Here is a 20,146-nt window from a genome sequence, read left to right on the forward strand (position 1 = left end):
GCTTGAGAAAAAATATTTCAGTTGAAGCTTACTTCCACTAACACATTTGATTAGCAACAAACACAACACATTCCTATATAAATTTCCTCTTGCAGAAATTATTGCATATAAAGATTTACGTACCTTCTATAAGTAAACCGCAAAACAGGAAACTGCAATTTAACACGCGAAAGGAATATGAAATATTGTCGTAAAACTGTTTATTTTTCCGAAAAACTGCTTTTGTGACAAAAATATTTAGTTTTGTTTATTTTACGTAGCGCAATTTAATACAAATGTATTGAAGCAGAGTTGCTAATTTTTATTAGGGAAATAATATCTACATTCATAAAATGTAAGCAATTTTCCATCAAACGTTGGTGACAAATTGATCAAAACTGATATTTCATCCAAAAAGTCAGGCTTAACATTTATTTAAGAATTAGTTATTGTTAAAAAAGATTGTTTGAAACTAAATCGTGCAAGCCACTTTGCTAAACTGGTTGCACTGCATTACGAAAACGTTGATCAATGACATACGTACCAAATAAAATGCACGTAATACACAAATTACCAACACAAGTTAACTTGGTTTACTCTTGATCCTTAACCAACAGCAAATCAAAAATCTAGCGTGAAGTGAATGTTGCACCCAAAATTGTGGATCATGCGAAAGCGGCACCTAAATCGTGGTGACATCTGCATGTGTTCGCCACGATGATTGAGCAAATTTAAAACACAGTTAATGTGCGAGCCTGTATATCTGTTAACACGTTGACGGACAATTGCGGCTATAGCCGTCAAAGCGAAGTTCACAATGTGACATGACTGCTATAGCCGTCCAAAACGAAACGGTCGTTTTTAGACACTACGGCTATAGCAGCACAAATGTGCACTTACTGGCGTATACGTAGAAGCATTGTTTGATTAAGAACTAATATTTCGTGTAAAACTCCCAAAAATACTTTGTTGCATACAAAAATTGCTTGTTTGAACCATTAAACCTGTCATTTACGTTTTTAAATTTTTACTGTTATAGCCGCCATCGTCCTATCACTTAGTGTATAGAGTCCGCTGGCGCCATGACGGTTATAGCCGCAACCTAATTAAAGGTACTAAATTAATCAAAATTAAGTTTATTTAAGCAGAAAGAGTAAAACTATACTTCCATCATTCTAAAAATCTCAAAAACATATAGTGTCAATTTTCGAACTTCGCTTGTTCCTACTGTCCGTCAACGTGTTAACTGTGCTTAAACTTTGACTTGGAAAATATAAAGTGCAGTTTTGGTATTCCATACTCCAAAATCTAGGCTCAACGCCCAACCAACGGGCACCAGCACCAACAACCTTAATGTCAAGTAATCAATTGTGTCCCCATTTTGCATGCCGTCGTACCGATCCCAGCAAAGCAGCAAAGGGCTGAGACCTTCGCCAAAGAAAACAACACATTCGCGGTGACGCGAGGGAATCTGGGCCAATGGGTCTCTCAAAAGGGGAATGCAATTTATCTCTCGAACTGTTCGTTCTTCAGCACCACCCTTGAAAGGCCGAACCGTGTCATCCGGAGAGTGATACAGTTTAAGGCCACCATAATGACACTGAACATTATTATTGTTGCGGTATTAGGTGTTCCCCGGGACAAGAAATTACTGTCTCACTGAGCCGAGTGCCATTTAACTAGCTATTGCACTGCACGTGACAGCTTTTGTGGAGGCCACAGACATTACATCCAGAGCGCACCCAAGTACCTTTCATTAGCCACCTTCACGCTACTTTCTGACGACGACAACAAAGCACCACGATTTACGATTACTGATGAGTGCAGATTTATTTATGTTTCTGCATGGCTAGGCTCGATGAAAGTGGCCACATGATTTAAACGGGAAGCTAGGACATGCCCTGTAGGTATGACCGAGAAGATAACGGTATTGGATTTGATGTTTTTAATGTCATTTTTGGATCGGCCACCTGAAGCACTACACAGTTCGAAAAAATCTTGTGATTTTACATCTTTTAAGATGCACAAAAATGGAGCATTGTATTTCACACAAATTTATATTCCAGAACATGTAGAATTGTGTTTTTTGAAAATTACATGGCTTGAATTTGAACGAGATAAAAAACAAATGATCGTTAGCAGTTACGGGACTTGAACCGAGAAACATTAGATCACAAGCACATCGGTTACTCGACTGAACCGCAGAGCTCATATTGAATAATTGATACATATAAATCCATACAGCGGCACTTGGTAGCCGAGTGCAAATTACATTCGGAGCATGTAAAATTCTCTGCGAGTGGAATGTGTAGTGCTATCAATTCAATTGAACTTTGTTCCCGCTTGACAATCGATGATTCTCAGAATTATTGGTATAGTAATACATACAAAAATTATCTTTTCATCGATATTTGACAATAAAACACTAAACAATCTAAGAACAATTAGAATGCGGATACATAGTTTTGAAGTTTTTGACGTGAATAAGTCTTACATTAATGTGGAGCGTTGTATCTTACGTATCAATATGATTTTTGCTAGATGTCATCGAAAATACGATAAGCAATTTATGATAAAATTTTCAGCTGTAGAACATGAACCCAAATGATTCAAAATTAAAGTTTTTAAGGAGAAAAACTCATGACACGTGTTCACCATTGGAAGAAGCCAGCTCGAAGACTACACGCAAAACTTGACAGATCACACAGAGTTGCCCAACCGAGCACCGTTCAGGTAAAAAAAATATTAACTAAATTTGGGTTCCACGCAACGACTTATTTTATTGAAATAGTGACAAAAGGAATTCTGGTTTGATATAGCAAATATTGCAACTTGAAACTACAAAACATGCAGATAAATTTTTGTCTGTGTATTAGTTTGTTTCGATTTAATATCTCGATCAAAATAACAAATATTCTACTTGTGCGTTCCTGTCAATTTCGGGACAAACAATTTCACAGTAAATTCAATTAGAAAAAATGTTGTTTTTACTTGAGCTAATTTTAGATCAAGTGAATAATAGTAGCACTTTAAATTTACAAACATTTTAGTTGAAATAAATGAACTTTTTTTTTATTTAAAAGATATTTTTATTCAGGCCTATTTGCGTACAAGCTTTACGTAGCCGATTGAGCCGATTTTTTAAATAATTTTTTTTAGTTGGATCTCGTTGTCACCCTTTTTTCTAGGGAGAGAGGAGTTTCCATTTTCCTCTTGCGAGGATTGAGGGGCACTTCGTTCGTGGTTCGTCTCGTCATCCATTGCCGCATCGGTGGTATTGTTGTTGATTTCGTTGCTGGTTGCTAGTTGCTGGAGATGTACTTTGTTGTACATTGGTTGCAATTGCTGGTTGGTTGGAGGGTAAGTTGTTAACTGCAGCTGGTGTACATTGTTCTATAAGGGATGATGATGGATTCGTTGAAGGGGATGTTTCATTGTTGTTGGTGGCTGTCACAGGTGTACTGGGGTTGCTTGGGGTTGGTGTGAAGGAAGCACCGTTGTCCTTTGATGTAGTTGTCTCCTTGTCCATTTTATCACATGGCTTACCGTAGTGAACAGCTTTTTGGCAATATTGACATGTGGCCATCTGATTGTCATAGGTAACAACTGATTTGCACGGGATTCTTATATCTTGACCGAAAATCACATAAGAAGGTATAGCCTTCTTCAAGTGTATGCGTAATAAACGTACGCCATTTAGAATACCGGGGAAAAAATTCTTCCACTTGCATTTGCGCCTTAAACAAACCTTCAAGTTCTCGTATCGAAGGTCGATTTTTGCACTGCCTGAAGTCAACAACAATTGTATTCTTTCGTGTTGGCGGTAGTTTTTGTTCGTTTGGTTCACTCATTTCGAAGTCGTTCTATTGTTCACTACACAATACTGTACTTGGTTTCTTCTGTCCCGAACGTAAGCGGTTTTGTTTTATCGACTGACTTGGATGAGATGTGAAAGCGAACTGAAATAAATGAACTTGAATTTAGTTATTTCAATATAAAAGGTTTTGTTTGTTATAATGATACAATTTTGTTTAATTTTACAAATAAAATGATATCTTTCAAACTAATTTGCAAGGTATTAAAGCAAAGTCTTGGCATTACATTCCTTTCGTGGAAATTGGCCTTTCTGTTTCAACAGACTTCGCAGCCGATTCTTAGCGTACAGAAACATTGCATGGCTAGTACTATGGATCCTACTGACACTAAGAATCCTTCCAGGTCGGGGCTCGAACATTGCAAGGTATTACTAGTTTTATTTTAATTTATATTTGCTTTCAATGCCCTAAAACCAAGCTTTTGATTCATATTGTCAATTTTCTAGACATTTTCCCCTTTGTGGCGAGGCCGAATTATTCACATACCACAATCAAGCTCTGGTATTTTAACTAGAATCCAATGAGTTTGTGCTTCATCAGTCCAGCCAATATTTTTTTGTAACGAAAATGTGTTATGTAATACTATGCCATTTTCAAAACATACACGCAAAAGCCAGCAACCGCAAAACAACTAAAAAGTTAGTTATTTTCCTGAATTGGTTAAAATTTGGTACAACTAATCGATTGTTGTTTTAACTAAACTGTCATTTTTTATTTATCGTGCTGGCAGTTTAGCAATGACATCCAGCAAAAAAACGCACCACAAACGAATAATGAAACGTTATAGTTGAGCAATGACATACACCCTAAACGAAAAATGAAACGTTTCAATATCTTCAAAAAGTGCACACACATACACACACATACATGCACACAGACATTTTCCGATCTCGTCGAACTGAGTCGAATGGTATATAATACTATGGGTCTCCAAGGCTCCGTTCGAAAGTCGGTTTTTTCAGCGATTCTAATACCTTTCTATAGAGGAAGACAAAAATTTTTATAAAAAATTAGGTAGAAATTAACGTTTAAAAACAATTGTTGCTCTATTATGTGACAAAAATAGTTTTTTATCAATTTGTAAAGTTTCGTACAATCTGAGCTCTAGCGTCAGAAGATATTAATATAAAAATTTGCTTAAATGTTTATGTAACTAAAAATATTATACAAATTATGAATATCGACGAAATGTTTCACGAATATTTTTGTGGATACTAGAACTATAAAACAAGAACAGTTGCTCCGAAATCGGCTAGGTAACGAAAAATGAGAGGGCTACTTTAGGAATTTTTACTCATAAATCTGCTCGGTTTTGACTGTTTAAATATGTATTTAATAAGTATATCAACAATTTACCTAGATTCTTAGCTTATGCACTTTTATTTGATCATGGGTGCAATCTACTAAGAATCCAACAAAAGTGCACCAACTCAGAGTTTAAATAAATTATTGAGATACTTTTTAATAAATAATGGGTAAATAAAATTAACAGATGGTGATTTCATTGCATTTCAAATCAAATTCTAGATTATTTGTATACTAACATTCGCAGTACCACATTAGTATTTGTTTCTAGGTGCATCCAGTTTACAGTGTAAGCCCACAGCACCTAATCACTGAAAACATTCCGTATTTCTATGTGTCGGTTTTGCACGATACGCTTTGTGCGATAATTAATTCAATTCATTCCCGCTTGTGAGGAATTCTGGCAACCGTCAGAAGGCTGGCTGCATTCCGACTGCTGTCAAAATTGTCCAGGCGAAATTGTGTCATTATCATGCCGTACGTGTCTTGTTTATTTCTCTCCTCCTTTTTTTCCTTTTTTTTTTTATTCGACTTCATTTGATATTCGGCAATCCCGCATGTACATATAAAAAAAACGAATCTTAAGACGAAGTAAATTAGATTGAAATATGGGTATGTTTGATAGTGAGAAAGCAATGTTATTGGCAATAACATTTTCCATAATTAGTATATATGAGGGTATGTTTGATAGTGAGAAAGCAATGTTATTGGCAATAACATTTTCCATAATTAGTATATATGAAGGGCAATAACTTATTGCCTTTCATATGTAGGGTAACAGAGGTATTTTGGCCCACTTTAGGATTGATTTTATTTTGGCCCACTTAGTAAAAATATCCATCAAATGTTGTAATATCTTCGAAAACTCCTTCCGCAATAGGTAATTTAATGTGATTAGCTTCAAATTGATGCAACATGGGTTACCTAACATCGATTAAATCCCTAAAGTTTGTTAGGTGGACCAAAATATATGAAGTGGTCAAAATACCTCTGTTACTCTACTTTTTATTGAAAAAATAAAACCAAGACGTTAAAAATGTAGAACCGATTCAAAACGGTTCTGCCAATCATGTACGGCAAGAATCCGACAGAAACAGAACCGTTAATAACCGCTAGGCGAAATTCTCTGCCGGAAACGGTTGTTGCCAGACTTTTGCCGGAATTCTGGCAGAACTCCGGCAAAAATAGCTGGCAGACATCTGTCCGCCGCGTTCAAGTTCATATTAGTTAGTGAGTTCATATTAACCCGTTTAGAAAACTTACACTTTTCTTGAATTGCAATTTTAAGCAGAATGAACTGATTGGTTTAGTTTTCAACCATATGGAAGATTTAATGATTAAAATCAGGAAAAGAAGCACCGGAATTTCTTTTACGCACACATTGTTGACATTACTCATACGCTTGCAAAGTGTCTTGCTCCTTAAATATAAGAAGAGATATTCACGATTAAGTTTTACCCGTTTTACCTTTCTCATATAGAAAGGTTATGCAATCACTTGAAAAACCGACCAGTGAAAATTGGCCCGGAGGGCCAAGTGTCATATACCATTCGACTCAGTTCATCGAGCTGAGCAATGTCTGTGTGTGTGTGTGTGTGTGTGTGTGTGTGTGTGTGTGTGTGTGTGTGTGTGTGTGTGTATGTATGTGTGTGTGTGTGTGTGTGTATGTGTCAAATAATCTCACTAGGTTTTCTCGGAGATGGCTGAACCGATTTTGACAAACTAGGATTCAAATGAAAGGTCTCGTGGTCCCATACGGAATTCCTGAATTTCATCCGGATCCGACTTCCGGTTCCGGAATTATAGGGTAAAGTGTGTTCAATATTGCACACCGTCACTTAAATCGGCGAAACAAAAAGCGTAAAAAAATTTCTAAACTGGTCTCAAAACTACACAAATCGATAGTAATTATCAGTAGGCAACTAAACAAACCGATTCCGGCTATCCTGGTTCCCGGAATCCGGTTCCGGAAGTACCGGAAATAGTGGTCATACACGGAACCACCCGCGATCCCATTTCAACTAGAATATTAGTTGAATTTCTGAATTCGATTGGTTAAAATTTGGTACAACTAATCGATTGTTGTTTTAACTAAACTGTCATTTTTGTTTTTCGATTAGCAGAAACGATCGTTGAAACAACTAATTTAATTGGTTGAAAAAAAAATGCTGTCAATTAGTGAGGACACATACCTTTCAAATTCAACAAATATTTTAGTTGAAATAACTGGCGTTTGTTATTGAAACAAAATTCTGTTAGTTGAAAAGTAAATCGGTTTTAGTTGTTTTTGACATTGCAATTAGTTGAATCAACAAGAACAATAATAAAAAATCAATAATAATCAAAAACAAAATCTTACTGATACACATCATGATCTATTTGAAAAAAAGTTCGGTATGTTGAGATACATGAAATAAATATCGTTGTTCCAATATAAACAGTATTTTAATATTGACATGTTCCGCGTAAAATCATTATTTTTTAAAATTATATCAATTGCGCATAAATTTTTAATAAAAAACACTTTTCTCTATGATTTTACCGTATTGTTACATTAGTTAAGATAATTAAATATGCACATATCGCAACACATTGTTACACAGTCACATATTTTGCGGTGCGGTGATTTTTCTAAAAAGTAGTAGAAACCATGAAGCATATGAATGAGACAAAACAATGACCTATTATCAGTAGTGTCAACACGAAAGTTTGAAGGTATTTAGGCGATGACATCGCACACCATTCGTACGATGGTTTCTATTAGAGTGAGAATGACTACGATTCTTTAGCCTGACTTGTCTCCAGGAAAACATCCTATTTCAGGAATTGATCACCGACATGGAGGTCCAACCTCGCATAGCAATAGAGCAAAATAATGAACAACTGACGATATAAACACTTCGTAAGAAGCAACAAAAGAAAATTTATGGAAATACCCAACTAAGATGAACAAACATGTAAATACTGGTTAGGTTAGTTCGCGGTTAACATCCTACGGTAAATCGTTAAGTTTTAGTACTTACGTCTAGATTAGTCGATAGGTTAAAATACTCTGTTTTCTTGTAAATATTTTCCTATTTTTGTACTCTCCCTCTTCAAAATAGCCCATTTTCCATATTTAAAATTATTTTTGCTTCAGTTTCATTTCAATAATATTCAATTTTCTTCTGCATATTTTTCATATTTTGTTTCAACATCTTCCAGTAAAATGTATTTGTTACATAACAGATCCATGTTTTCAATCATTTTCCAGTTCAGATTCTTGATTCTTCGCACATATCTAACACCTGAAAATAAAAATAAAAAACCGTCGTCCCTGTAAAGAAAATTCTTATCAACAACCGATAAAATGATACATTATAAAATACTTCCCTTGAATTGATGTAATCGAGTCCAAAAGAACTGTATCCTGACAAGATAGACCGTGAGTGGTCTTAGCCGTCCTTATAGTGACACCACAAAAGAAAAAAAAAAATTATATTGACATCGAATTAACCTTTCGGTAACGCACCAGAGTTGCCAGGTCGTTTTTCCAAAAATCTGTACACAACATTTGTATCAGAAAATGGTGAACGCGGCTAATTTTAATCAGAAAAAAGGCCCCACAACCTCAATTTGCTATTTCTAAACAAGTCAAAACCGAAAATCAGTATTTATTTGTATCAATTGAGAATAATCGGTATTTTCGGAGAGCGTATCGATATTGTTGTATAAAGGTCATAAATCGGAATAAACACCGATAAATCGGTTTATCTGGCAACGTTTCGCTGGTCAAATACAATTTTTTGTTTTGACAATTTCTAGTTTTTGTTCGTTTCTAAAGTTGGCAACGTGTTAGAGTATGTACCCAGTGAAATTTGTAGACCCGCATAAGTCCGATCATCGGTCCGATTATCGGACCGATTGAGCACGATATAGGGCCGATCGTAGCGCTTCGATCGGCCCGTCATCGGACATATCTGCACCATTTGCATCAACCGCGCTGACCTAAAAAAGCTTTATGTTTACATTATGTATCGCTAGAGAAACAGAGCGAAGGAATATCAAACAAGACATTTTCGAGCCGACGTCTTCCCGATAGGGTGAGAAAGATTGCTAAACATTTGTATCGATCATAGAGGCTTTAACCTTTAGGTCATTCGCCTCTTAGGGCCAGAAAAACTCTGACCCTATGTTCGAGGTTGGAAATCCAACCCCGATATATCTCATCACCTGAGTAATCAGACATCCGCTCTCTGCTTTGGTATATCTTCACTCTTTTGTTCTACCGATACACTATGCAAGCTCGAAACGCAATCAAAAGCTTTCTTGCACGATGCTTCCGATGTTCGGATTTACTGGGTATGGATGAAAGCGTCACAATGACAAACTGTGATGCAAGTGTGATCGAGGGATGTTTGAGTGAGTTATGTTTTCTTGCATTATTTCAAATGAAATATTCTCGACCGAAAAAAATTAATATCGTGTATTTTTTTTATGGAACAAGTTATCACGTTGGAGATGTTGGTTGGTTTAGAAAACTGATGCTGTATTTAATATAAAAAGTAAATTCGATCGAAGACTTGGGATTTATTTTGATAATCACCCAGAATAATTCCCGATCCTTCGATCGATTTTACTTTCATTATTAAATACAGCATCAGTTCACTGATCCAACAAACTCCACCAACGTGATAAATTCTTTCACAAAAAAATAATACACGAAATTAATTTTTTTCCGCCAGCAATATATCATTTGAAATATTGCAAGAAAACAGAACTCACTCAAAAATCCCTCGTTCACACTTGCGTCACAGTGGTCACTGCGACGCTTTTATCCATACATACTCTATCACGTTGCCAACTTTACAAACGAACAATAACTAGAAATTGTCAAAACAAAAAATCTGTATAAAATGTTCAAAACGACGAATGTAACAATAAGAGATTCTCTTTGTTTACTTTCTATTTCGATTATTGCGAAATATTCCTGCTTTTTTCGGTAATTTCTTACAGATTAAAAGATGATCGCTTTAGTTATTTTTATCGGTACATAATTGGAGAGAAGGATTCCTAGGAGTACCGTAATAATCGAAAGAGAAGGTAAACAAAGAGAATTTCTCATTGTTACATTTGTCGTTTCGAACATTTTATACAGAAATGGTATTTGACCAACGGATTGTTGCCAGGTCTACCGATTTATCCTATTTTTGACCTCTAATCTCTATACAATAATATCGATACGCTCTCCGAAAATACCGATTATTCACAATTGATACAAATAAATACTGATTTTCGGTTTTGGCTTGTTCATGAATAACGAATTGTAGCTGTGGGACCTTTTTGCTGATTGAAATTAACTCCATTCACCATTTTCTGATACAAATGTTGTGTACAGATTTTTGGAAAAACGACCTGACAACTCTGGTGCGTTGCCGAGAGGTTTATTCGATGTCTACAATTCTTTTGAACTTGATTCAATCAATTCAAGGAGACAGTGGCGGATATGAGGCTACGATCTTCTAACCAAAAACAATAAAATACAACAACAACAAACAATTCAAGGGAACTATATTATAATGTATCGTTTTATCGGTTGTTGATAAGAATTTTACTTCCAGGGACGACGGTTTTTTTTGTTCAATTTTATTTTCAGGTGATAGCTATGTGCGAAGAATCGAACATCTGAACTGGAAAATGATTGATAAAATGGATCTGTTATGGAACAAATATATTTTACTGAAAGAAGTTGAAACAAAATATGGAATTTTCTGAAGAAAACTGAATATTATTAAAATGAACCTGGAGGAAAAATAATTTAAATATGGAAAACGAGCTATTTTGAAGAAGGGGAAAATATTTACAAGGAAACAGTGAGTATTTTAACCCATCGACTAATCTAGACAAAAGCACTAAAATTAGATTTACCGTAGACGCCAGTATTCACATGTTTACTGGGGAGGGATTGTTGAAAAATTCTCCCTTTGGATATTTTTTGTTTATCTAAGTTGGGTATTTCCATAAATTTTCTTTTGTTGCTTCTTACGAAGTGTTCTTACACATCGCGTGCTGTGTGTTTGAAACCCTTCGCTCCTGTTACTTCTAAAAATTAAATTCATGTCAAAAGGCGTTTTATTGTAAGTGCATGAACATCATCATCAGCATCAAACAGCTGCAAGTAAAACAGTCTTTTGCCTCTCTAATCACTATACGTGTGGTGAAATATTTTTTTTCACTAATTTCGCATTGCGTATTGCTATTGCAAAGTGAACCTTCATCTAGCATTCATTTCTCCTAATCTAGCATTCTTTTTATTGCGAACTAAACAATCGGTTGCATCAAACGAGAACATATGTTGAAACTACATAAGCCGGGCCGTAACGAAAGCTGTATTTTTTTCCCCAACTCTGGTGATAAAGAGTGTTAGAGGAGCATCCTCCAAAGATACAAAATTGCCGATTTTCCATGATTTTGAAACACGACACGCGTTATCCTTAGTTATTCATTCCTGTAAGATCAATCGGCACTCATTGCTGAACTTGATCATATGTGATTCTCATCCACAAAGATCAAAGCTGATCGAATCATCCAATGATTGATCTTTCATGAGTCAATAATGATTTTAGCTCAAAATCACTTAAGTTTACGTTTCGTCTTCGACTCATCAGTGCGTCAGCAGATTATGCTGACGCAAACCCCCGGATCAACATAATCCGCTGAGCAGACGTAAAGTTAATGCTATTTGCAAGACACTTTTTTTGTACACATGAAGTGTAACGTCTAACCTGACGTCTCGAACGAAACAAGTTTCGGCTTACTGGCCGTACAGATTGTGGTAATTTGAAGGGGAAAAAGCTTGCTTTTACCCCCAAGTTTATGCTAGGTGCACATAACCATTTTCTTAAGTTTACGTTTCGTCTTCGACTCATCAGTGCGTCAGCAGATTATGCTGACGCAAACCCCCGGATCAACATAATCCGCTGAGCAGACGTAAAGTTAATGCTATTTGCAAGACACTTTTTTTTGTACACATGAAGTGTAACGTCTAACCTGACGTCTCGAACGAAACAAGTTTCGGCTTACTGGCCGTACAGATTGTGGTAATTTGAAGGGGAAAAAGCTTGCTTTTACCCCCAAGTTTAGGCTAGGTGCACATAACCATTTTCTTAAGTTTACGTTTCGTCTTCGACTCATCAGTGCGTCAGCAGATTATGCTGACGCAAACCCCCGGATCAACATAATCCGCTGAGCAGACGTAAAGTTAATGCTATTTGCAAGACACTTTTTTTTGTACACATGAAGTGTAACGTCTAACCTGACGTCTCGAACGAAACAAGTTTCGGCTTACTGGCCGTACAGATTGTGGTAATTTGAAGGGGAAAAAGCTTGCTTTTACCCCCAAGTTTATGCTAGGTGCACATAACCATTTTCTTAAGTTTACGTTTCGTCTTCGACTCATCAGTGCGTCAGCAGATTATGCTGACGCAAACCCCCGGATCAACATAATCCGCTGAGCAGACGTAAAGTTAATGCTATTTGCAAGACACTTTTTTTTGTACACATGAAGTGTAACGTCTAACCTGACGTCTCGAACGAAACAAGTTTCGGCTTACTGGCCGTACAGATTGTGGTAATTTGAAGGGGAAAAAGCTTGCTTTTACCCCCAAGTTTATGCTAGGTGCACATAACCATTTTCTTAAGTTTACGTTTCGTCTTCGACTCATCAGTGCGTCAGCAGATTATGCTGACGCAAACCCCCGGATCAACATAATCCGCTGAGCAGACGTAAAGTTAATTCCATACGGAATTCCAGAATTTCATCCGGATCCGACTTCTAGTTCCGGAATTATAGGGTAAAGTGTGTTCAATATTGCACACCGTCACTTAAACCGGCGAAACAAAAAACGTAAAAAAATTTCTAAACTGGTCTCAAAACTACACAAATCGATAGTAATTATCAGTAGGCAACTAAACAAACCGATTCCGGCTATCCTGGTTCCCGGTATCCGGTTCCGGAAGTACCGGAAATAGTGGTCATATATACCAAAATGGATCTCACTCACTTTTCTCAGCGATGGTTTGACCGATTTCCACAAACTTAGATTCAAATGAAAGGTCTTCGGGTCCCATACGGAATTCCAGAATTTTATCCGGATCCGACTTCCGGTTCTGGAATTATAGGGTAAAGTGTGTTCAATATTGTACACCGTCACTTAAACCGGCGAAACAAAAAACGTAAAAAAATTTCTAAACTGGTCTCAAAACTACACAAATCGATAGTAATTATCAGTAGGCAACTAAACAAACCGATTCCGGCTATCCTGGTTCCCGGAATCCGGTTCCGGAAGTACCGGAAATAGTGGTCATATATACCAAAATGGATCTCACTCACTTTTCTCAGCGATGGTTAGACCGATTTCCACAAACTTAGATTCAAATGAAAAGTCTTCCGGTCCCATACGAAATTCCTGAATTTCATCCGGATCCGACTTCCGAATCCTGAGTTATAGGGTGCGTACTAGAAGAGTTTGTGTGTCATGTTAGTGGGTGGCCGTACGAACCGACTTCGATTATACCGGTTCTCGGGTTCCGGTGCCGGAAGTGTCGTTCTCGTAAGGATGGCTTACCCAATCAAAGCACTGTTTTATTCTGTATGTTATGCATAAACAATCACTTGGTTTCTTTCAAAAATCGAAGAGAAAATTTTTGAATAGAATACCACAATATTATATGTACATGAGAAAGGCATCATTACACCACTAGGTGGATTAAAACAGGTTTTTGTATAGGGTAAATTGTGGAAAAATAGGTAAAGTCATATTCACGACAAGTCAGAAGTTTTTCTTTCCCAAATAAGAAGTGGAAGTAGCTAAATTCGCGACGGAAAACAACTAATCCCACTGCGTTAAGCATAGCAATATCAATTTTAACATACCCGTGTATGTGGAGGAAAAGGCCATTGACGTACGCGTACGATTTTTCTCCGTACTTTAAAGATTGTTCTATTCAAAAAAGATGGCGCAGCACGGTGAGGTTCTTTCCATCGAGTAGGAAGTGTGTGGGAAATGTCAGATTGTATTCCTTCCTACTTGGTTTCCGGAAGCGAAAGAACCTAATTGAAACCGCTGATCGTATACGGATCAACAATTCTGTACTGTCTAAAACCTAACAAGACAGTAGAGAGATATAATGATTATATTTGTTCTTAAAATATATAAGATAAACATGAGCTGTCAAATAAATAAATGAAAATGCAGCTTACGGATTCAGAATTTCTAGCAGCATTAAACCTTCGGAAAGCGTACTCACAAAGAATGAATGACCTTGACCTACTTACAGAACTTGAGTGACTCTATTTTTTCTCTCTCTTTTCATTCCACAGAAGCCATCCCCGCTCTGGTAGACACAGAATCTGCCAGCCGACAGAGCAAAGCTGTTTCGACGCACTGTCCACGGTCCTGCCCGGTGGCATCGACCCCACAGGAACCGATCTGCGCTAGCGATGGTCTGATTTACGCCAACACCTGTGAGATGAAGAAAAAAACCTGCACGAAAAATGCACCGAACACGGTAACGGAGGACAAGAAAGGATGCGAACGATCGCAGGGCTCTCAGTGTGCACACCGCTGCCCAACGGAGAAGGATCTGGTGTGCGGAACTGACGGCAGAACGTATCTGAACCGGTGCATGTTGCGAGTTCAAGCATGCCGCGTCGGAACGGCCGCTGTCTCGTTGGCCCACGTCGGACCCTGTGCCAATGGAAGTGTCATTCGTGAATCCTGCCCAGTGGACTGCAACAGGCATCTTTTGATTTTGGCTCAAGCTAGACCGACCCTTCGTTCTAATGTACTTTCTTTTGTAGTGCCCCTCAGGATGGACCGGTTTGCGCATCGGACGGAAACGTTTACAACTCGACCTGCCAGATGAAGCTGATGACATGCGGACAGGGTGTGGTAAGTTTTCCTCCTACCGGATATGTTCAATGGTCGTACTAACATCTGTTTAGGTTAGAACCAGTCGGAAACACTGCCAAAGCACGCGAAATTGTCGTGAATCTTGCTGGAGAGTGGCACGTCCTACCTGTGGTTCCGACGGTCGTCTGTACGCCAGTGCATGTAAAATGCGATCATCAAACTGTGGCAAACACGTTTTCGAAGTCCCCATCTCGTATTGCATGTCCCAGGAGCGTGCCGGTGGAAGCTCGATGGCTGCTACCAACAAAATTGAAGACTGCCCTACGGAATGCTCCCGTGAGGCACAGCAAATGATCTGCGGTAACGACGGTAACGTATACACGTCCATGTGTGAACTGAAGATGCTGAACTGCGGGTATGACACCGGTTCGATTAGACTGTGTCGGATTTTTACTAAAGTTTTTGGATTTTCAGACAGCGCAAAAAGATACAGGCAGTTTCCGTGGACCGGTGCAAACAGAAGCTAAGCCGCTGCAAATCTATTCCGGCCTGCAAACATCATAGTAAAAATGGAGTATCGATCTTCGGGGACCAGAAAGATCTGCTGTGCGGTACGGATTCACGAACATACCACAACGAATGCGAATTAGCGAGGGCCACCTGTTTGTAAGTTGTTTGGGGAAGTCCTTCTTGGATGAGCAGTTCGATGACAGTTCATACATCAAATCGTTTCAATCACTCCTATTCTTCAAAGGAACATCATTCGTCTAGAATTAGTTTGGTTGTGTTACTTTTGTTCTTTCTAATACAGTCCTTAATCTTTCAGACGTGGCGTCCAGTTAGCCCACATTGGAGCCTGCACTCAACTGAAGACAAAGGCGGAAAACAGCGAGTGCGCCCAGTGCACCTACGAAGAGGAACAGCTTGGCCCGATCTGCGGATCCGACGGTAACACCTATCGGTCCAAGTGCGAACTGAAACAGAAAACGTGCGGACTTCGAGTGGTACCGGTATCGCTGAAGAACTGTGCCACAACTGCCCAGTGCGAGGCCAGCTGCGAATCGGTTCCCACGAACTACATCTGCGGTTCAGACAACAAACTCTACCCGAACGAGTGCTTCATGAGGCGAGAGAACTGCGGAAAACATATGTTCATTGTGCCGATGAAGCGCTGTCTGGCGGCCTTTACCTTCAAGGGATGCTCCCGGATTTGCCCGCAGGAATTCGAGCCCGTTTGCGGTACCGACGGAAAGACCTACTCGAACGAGTGCTTCCTCAGTATCGAAAATTGCCGATCACGGTCGCAGGTGCACAAAAAGCACATAGGTCCTTGCGGACGACCCGAGGAACCATCGCACAACTATCTGTACTGAATCAACAAATCTTCCGAATTGCCACACAAAACACAAGTCAATACCCTTCCGTCTCCCATTCTCACACTGGAGCTCACGTCTGATAAAAAAAACGGTACGAATTTTTACTGTCTAGCTAGCTGGTAGGGCTGTTAAAATATGGCATCTGAATTTATTAAATTGTCCTAAACAAAACAAAAAACATTCTCGTGTGGAGGAGATCCAGAAGGGACGAAAGACAAGTACGTTCTGCAGCACACTGCCACGAACTTTCGCGAAAGAAGAACTGAACAACAACAAAAAATAAAAAGACTTGATAAAAGAAAATGACAAAATACTAATCTTTTCGATACAACCTTTTTCTCGTGAAATGTACACTTTTTCTATCGTAAGTCGAATGTGTTTCTTTTTTTATTTACTATCGCGAAACTGTTTTTAAATAGAAATCGCCATCCGAACCACGGATAGCCGCTCTTTTATTAGTTCAAATGCTAAGTTTTAGTTTTTAGAGAACATGTAAAAAGATACGAAAACCCTTTCAGTGTTTTTTTAAACCGTATAATTTTGTAGTCAAACATTAGTTCGAGTACTAAAACAAACAAAAAAAACAAAAACTTGTAATTTATTGTCCAAGTACTGATTAAAATCAAACGAAGCCTTAGTGCTGAAAGAAAAATTGGAAGATCAACTGAAATAAACAACAAAAAAAATTAATTTATTAAAATTATAGTAAATAGGTTTGAAAGCTTGTCCCAGTCAGTGTTAGCAAAAAAAAAAGTATTCATGCAGCTTCAGGTAATGATTCACCATGGAGTAAGAAATGGGATTTTAAATTTATACGAAAACGTGAAAGCCGGACGCACTAGTTCACAAAACAAAAGTCGAATCTGTTCGCTTTTTGATGTAGTAATGTGGATTCTGCTGAAATTATAATAAACAGTTAAGAAAAACTAGTTTGGGGTGTTACCAACATTTTCGATGACGCTTCCCAAAGCTGAAGGTAATGGCAATGAAAATAATATTTTATGCTTTTTCATTAGTAGTGCGAAACAACAGGAAGAATCTTGAATGACTTTGAATAAGATTTTTCGTTCCGTCTAATATCTAACGATTCGATAAATTATTCAAATTTGTTAATTCACAAAATAGATCATAATAAATTCGATTGTTCGGTACATTAAAAATCACCTGCAAAGCCTGTTTGAAAAAAAAGTTAAACTTTCACAAAATAAGTGTAATGCCCAGACTGTCTTTCATATCATCCTCCTGTTTTTCACGGATCCATTGAATTGAAGGTCTGCTTTCCAGTGGATAACTCTTCCGTTACTCGCCGAGAAATGAGTCAACTCCCGGTATTGATTTAAGACTATGCTTTTATAATTGATTGCATTGCATTAAGATTCCACGTTTCGCCCAAGGTTTACGTCTTCTCATATTCATATTTGAAATTGAAATAAAAGTTTTACTCGAAAGCTTAAGAGTCTATTTACAATCTTAGGAAAACAGCCATTGCTACAGAAAAGAAAAGCAATTTTCTTAGCAGTCTTTGAGCGGAAATGTAATATAGAAATAAAAATCGTTTTTTGCTGTTATCTTTTTGGCAACACTGCTCTTGACAGATCACGCCTGAATCGTGTTTTGTGTCGATGTCAAACTTGTTCATTTGGGTCTTGAATTTAATCAAGAATCGTCGTTTGGTCTGTAATTTAAACATGGGCGCTGGCAAAGTTGGAGAAAATACACTTTTTATCGAAAAATTGTGTTCCTTTCTGATTGAATGAATACGTCAACAAGTAAAACTGTCGTGAAGACCAGCCAGAAGCATTGCAAGTGCTACCAATGCATCCCAAAAAAGTCACTGTTTGGTGTGGATTATGGGTCTGTGGCATTATTCGTTAAATACCGGCCGATATGTTGGAAAGAGTGTGCCAAAATTGGACCTTGCGCATGGACCTTCTAAAGCGGAGCAGCGGACAACATTACCATGAAATCATCTTCAAACATTGAACTATATTGATCGTTCTATCGATTTCAATGAAGATTCCATCAATTTTTTGTGTTTTTATTTTTGAAAATCAAATCTTATACCTCTTAAAAAACACCTTTTATCTGGTACTTATTTCTTAACAAACTAAAGAAAGATTGCACCAGTAAACAGCTGTAACGATGTAGCAATTCAAATCTTCCAAACAATAAAATAGACTCTGATAGTCCAAAAATCTGCAAACTTTTGTGAGATGTTCCCTCGTGTGTTCTCACGGGCTGAATGGCGGGACAGATATTGCAATACTTGCAGACAGGCTAAAAAGAAAGAATAAAAAGCCAGTTGTCTCATCTCAGGATATGATCCTACAAGTCAGACACTACCGTACAAAGAAACCAAGAAAAAAGTCAAATAGAACAGTTTTGGCAAACTTTACAAACTCAAATCAAAAGCAAACGAAAAATTGGCTACTGGAATTTTGAATGTTATTGAATTTCGACGACTCTTTTCGAAAGTTGCAGTTGATAGATGTCAGATGTAAGAAATCGCAAATTTACTGACCAATCTGCTGATCTGGCATCTCTGCTACTGGAACACAAGCTTTCCTTGTTGTCGATGAACTGACAATCGACTAATATCATTCGACGATTTAAACTAAGCTTTTTTTAGCTTTGCTGAATACGATACTTTCAAAATGGTTATATACATTATCAAAATGAACATCTTACTTTTATAACCAGTTATATTCACATATTATTAAGTTTAAATTTCAAATGTAAAAAATCAATCGAGGATAAATAAGCTCTTGCAAATGAAAATTGGAACCAAGATAAGACGGATTCTTACGAAAATCTTCATTTCAGCAGTTGCTATTTGTTACGATTTATTCGTTTATGCAATAATACAAATAGATATCAGCAATAAAAGTAAACTCGGAGGGGCAGAGAATCTGAACTATAATTAAACATGAAAGATCTTCTGAAATGTGTAAAATTATGTTAGGTCAGTTTTTACTAAGGTTACACGCAGAGAAATAGAACACATTAGATTCTTATATTAAGTCTTTAAGTCAAACAATGGTTTGAATCGAACAAAATTATTTTTGAATTAAAATTTGAATCAAATTAAACTTCTTGAATCAAATTTAGTGTGGCAATGTATATTAGATGCAAATATATTGAGATATGGATTCAAATTTCAAAATTTTATTGAAACAAATCAAAAATTTATTTGATTCAAGTGCTTGTTACAGTACATTAAATGTATTTGAATCAAATAAATTGTTGGATAGATTTAAATAAAAAATTATGTGGACTCTTGAATTAACCTGAATCAAATATACAGAGCTTCAAATTCATGGGAGTTGATTAAAATTTTTTGTCCTTGAATCAAATGCCAGTGATTATTGATTTTAAAACATTTTCATTGAATCAAACATTGGTACTAGTTGATTTTGAGATATTTATCACAACTTTAGCTAAGATTTCATTTCGTTACATCATTCATACGGAAAATGTACGGAAGTAATAACTTTCGAAGCAGTTCACGAATTTAAACTATCTGCACTATTGAAATCGTTCGAATTGTGCGATACTATAGTGAGTGCTTTCATAGGATAGGTAGGTTATGAATCATGTATGTAAAGCGAAATTACGTTTGTATTCATTCCTGAGAACGGTTTCACAGTAGAGCTTTTGTAAATTATTGAACGAAAGGAAGAAGAGGAATCAATACCGCAACCGTACTCAGCTGAGCGTA

General features: G+C 37.2%; 1 protein-coding gene across 1 annotated transcript in view; it reads left to right on the forward strand.

The window, feature by feature from the left end:
* The window catches only part of LOC131435044 (agrin), a 182,897-nt gene extending 165,540 nt beyond the window's left edge, over positions 1–17,357 (forward strand). Inside the window, exons 2-6 of the mRNA XM_058602516.1 lie at positions 14,521–14,938; positions 15,001–15,091; positions 15,145–15,467; positions 15,527–15,718; positions 15,879–17,357. Of these exons, the coding sequence (XP_058458499.1) occupies positions 14,521–14,938; positions 15,001–15,091; positions 15,145–15,467; positions 15,527–15,718; positions 15,879–16,425 (1,571 nt within the window). The 3' untranslated portion in view covers positions 16,426–17,357. The remainder of the gene's footprint in view (positions 1–14,520; positions 14,939–15,000; positions 15,092–15,144; positions 15,468–15,526; positions 15,719–15,878) is intronic.
* Positions 17,358–20,146: the final 2,789 nt, after the last annotated feature.

This window comes from Malaya genurostris, chromosome 3 (genome assembly GCF_030247185.1).
Source record: "Malaya genurostris strain Urasoe2022 chromosome 3, Malgen_1.1, whole genome shotgun sequence".
NCBI classification, from domain to species: domain Eukaryota; kingdom Metazoa; phylum Arthropoda; class Insecta; order Diptera; family Culicidae; genus Malaya; species Malaya genurostris.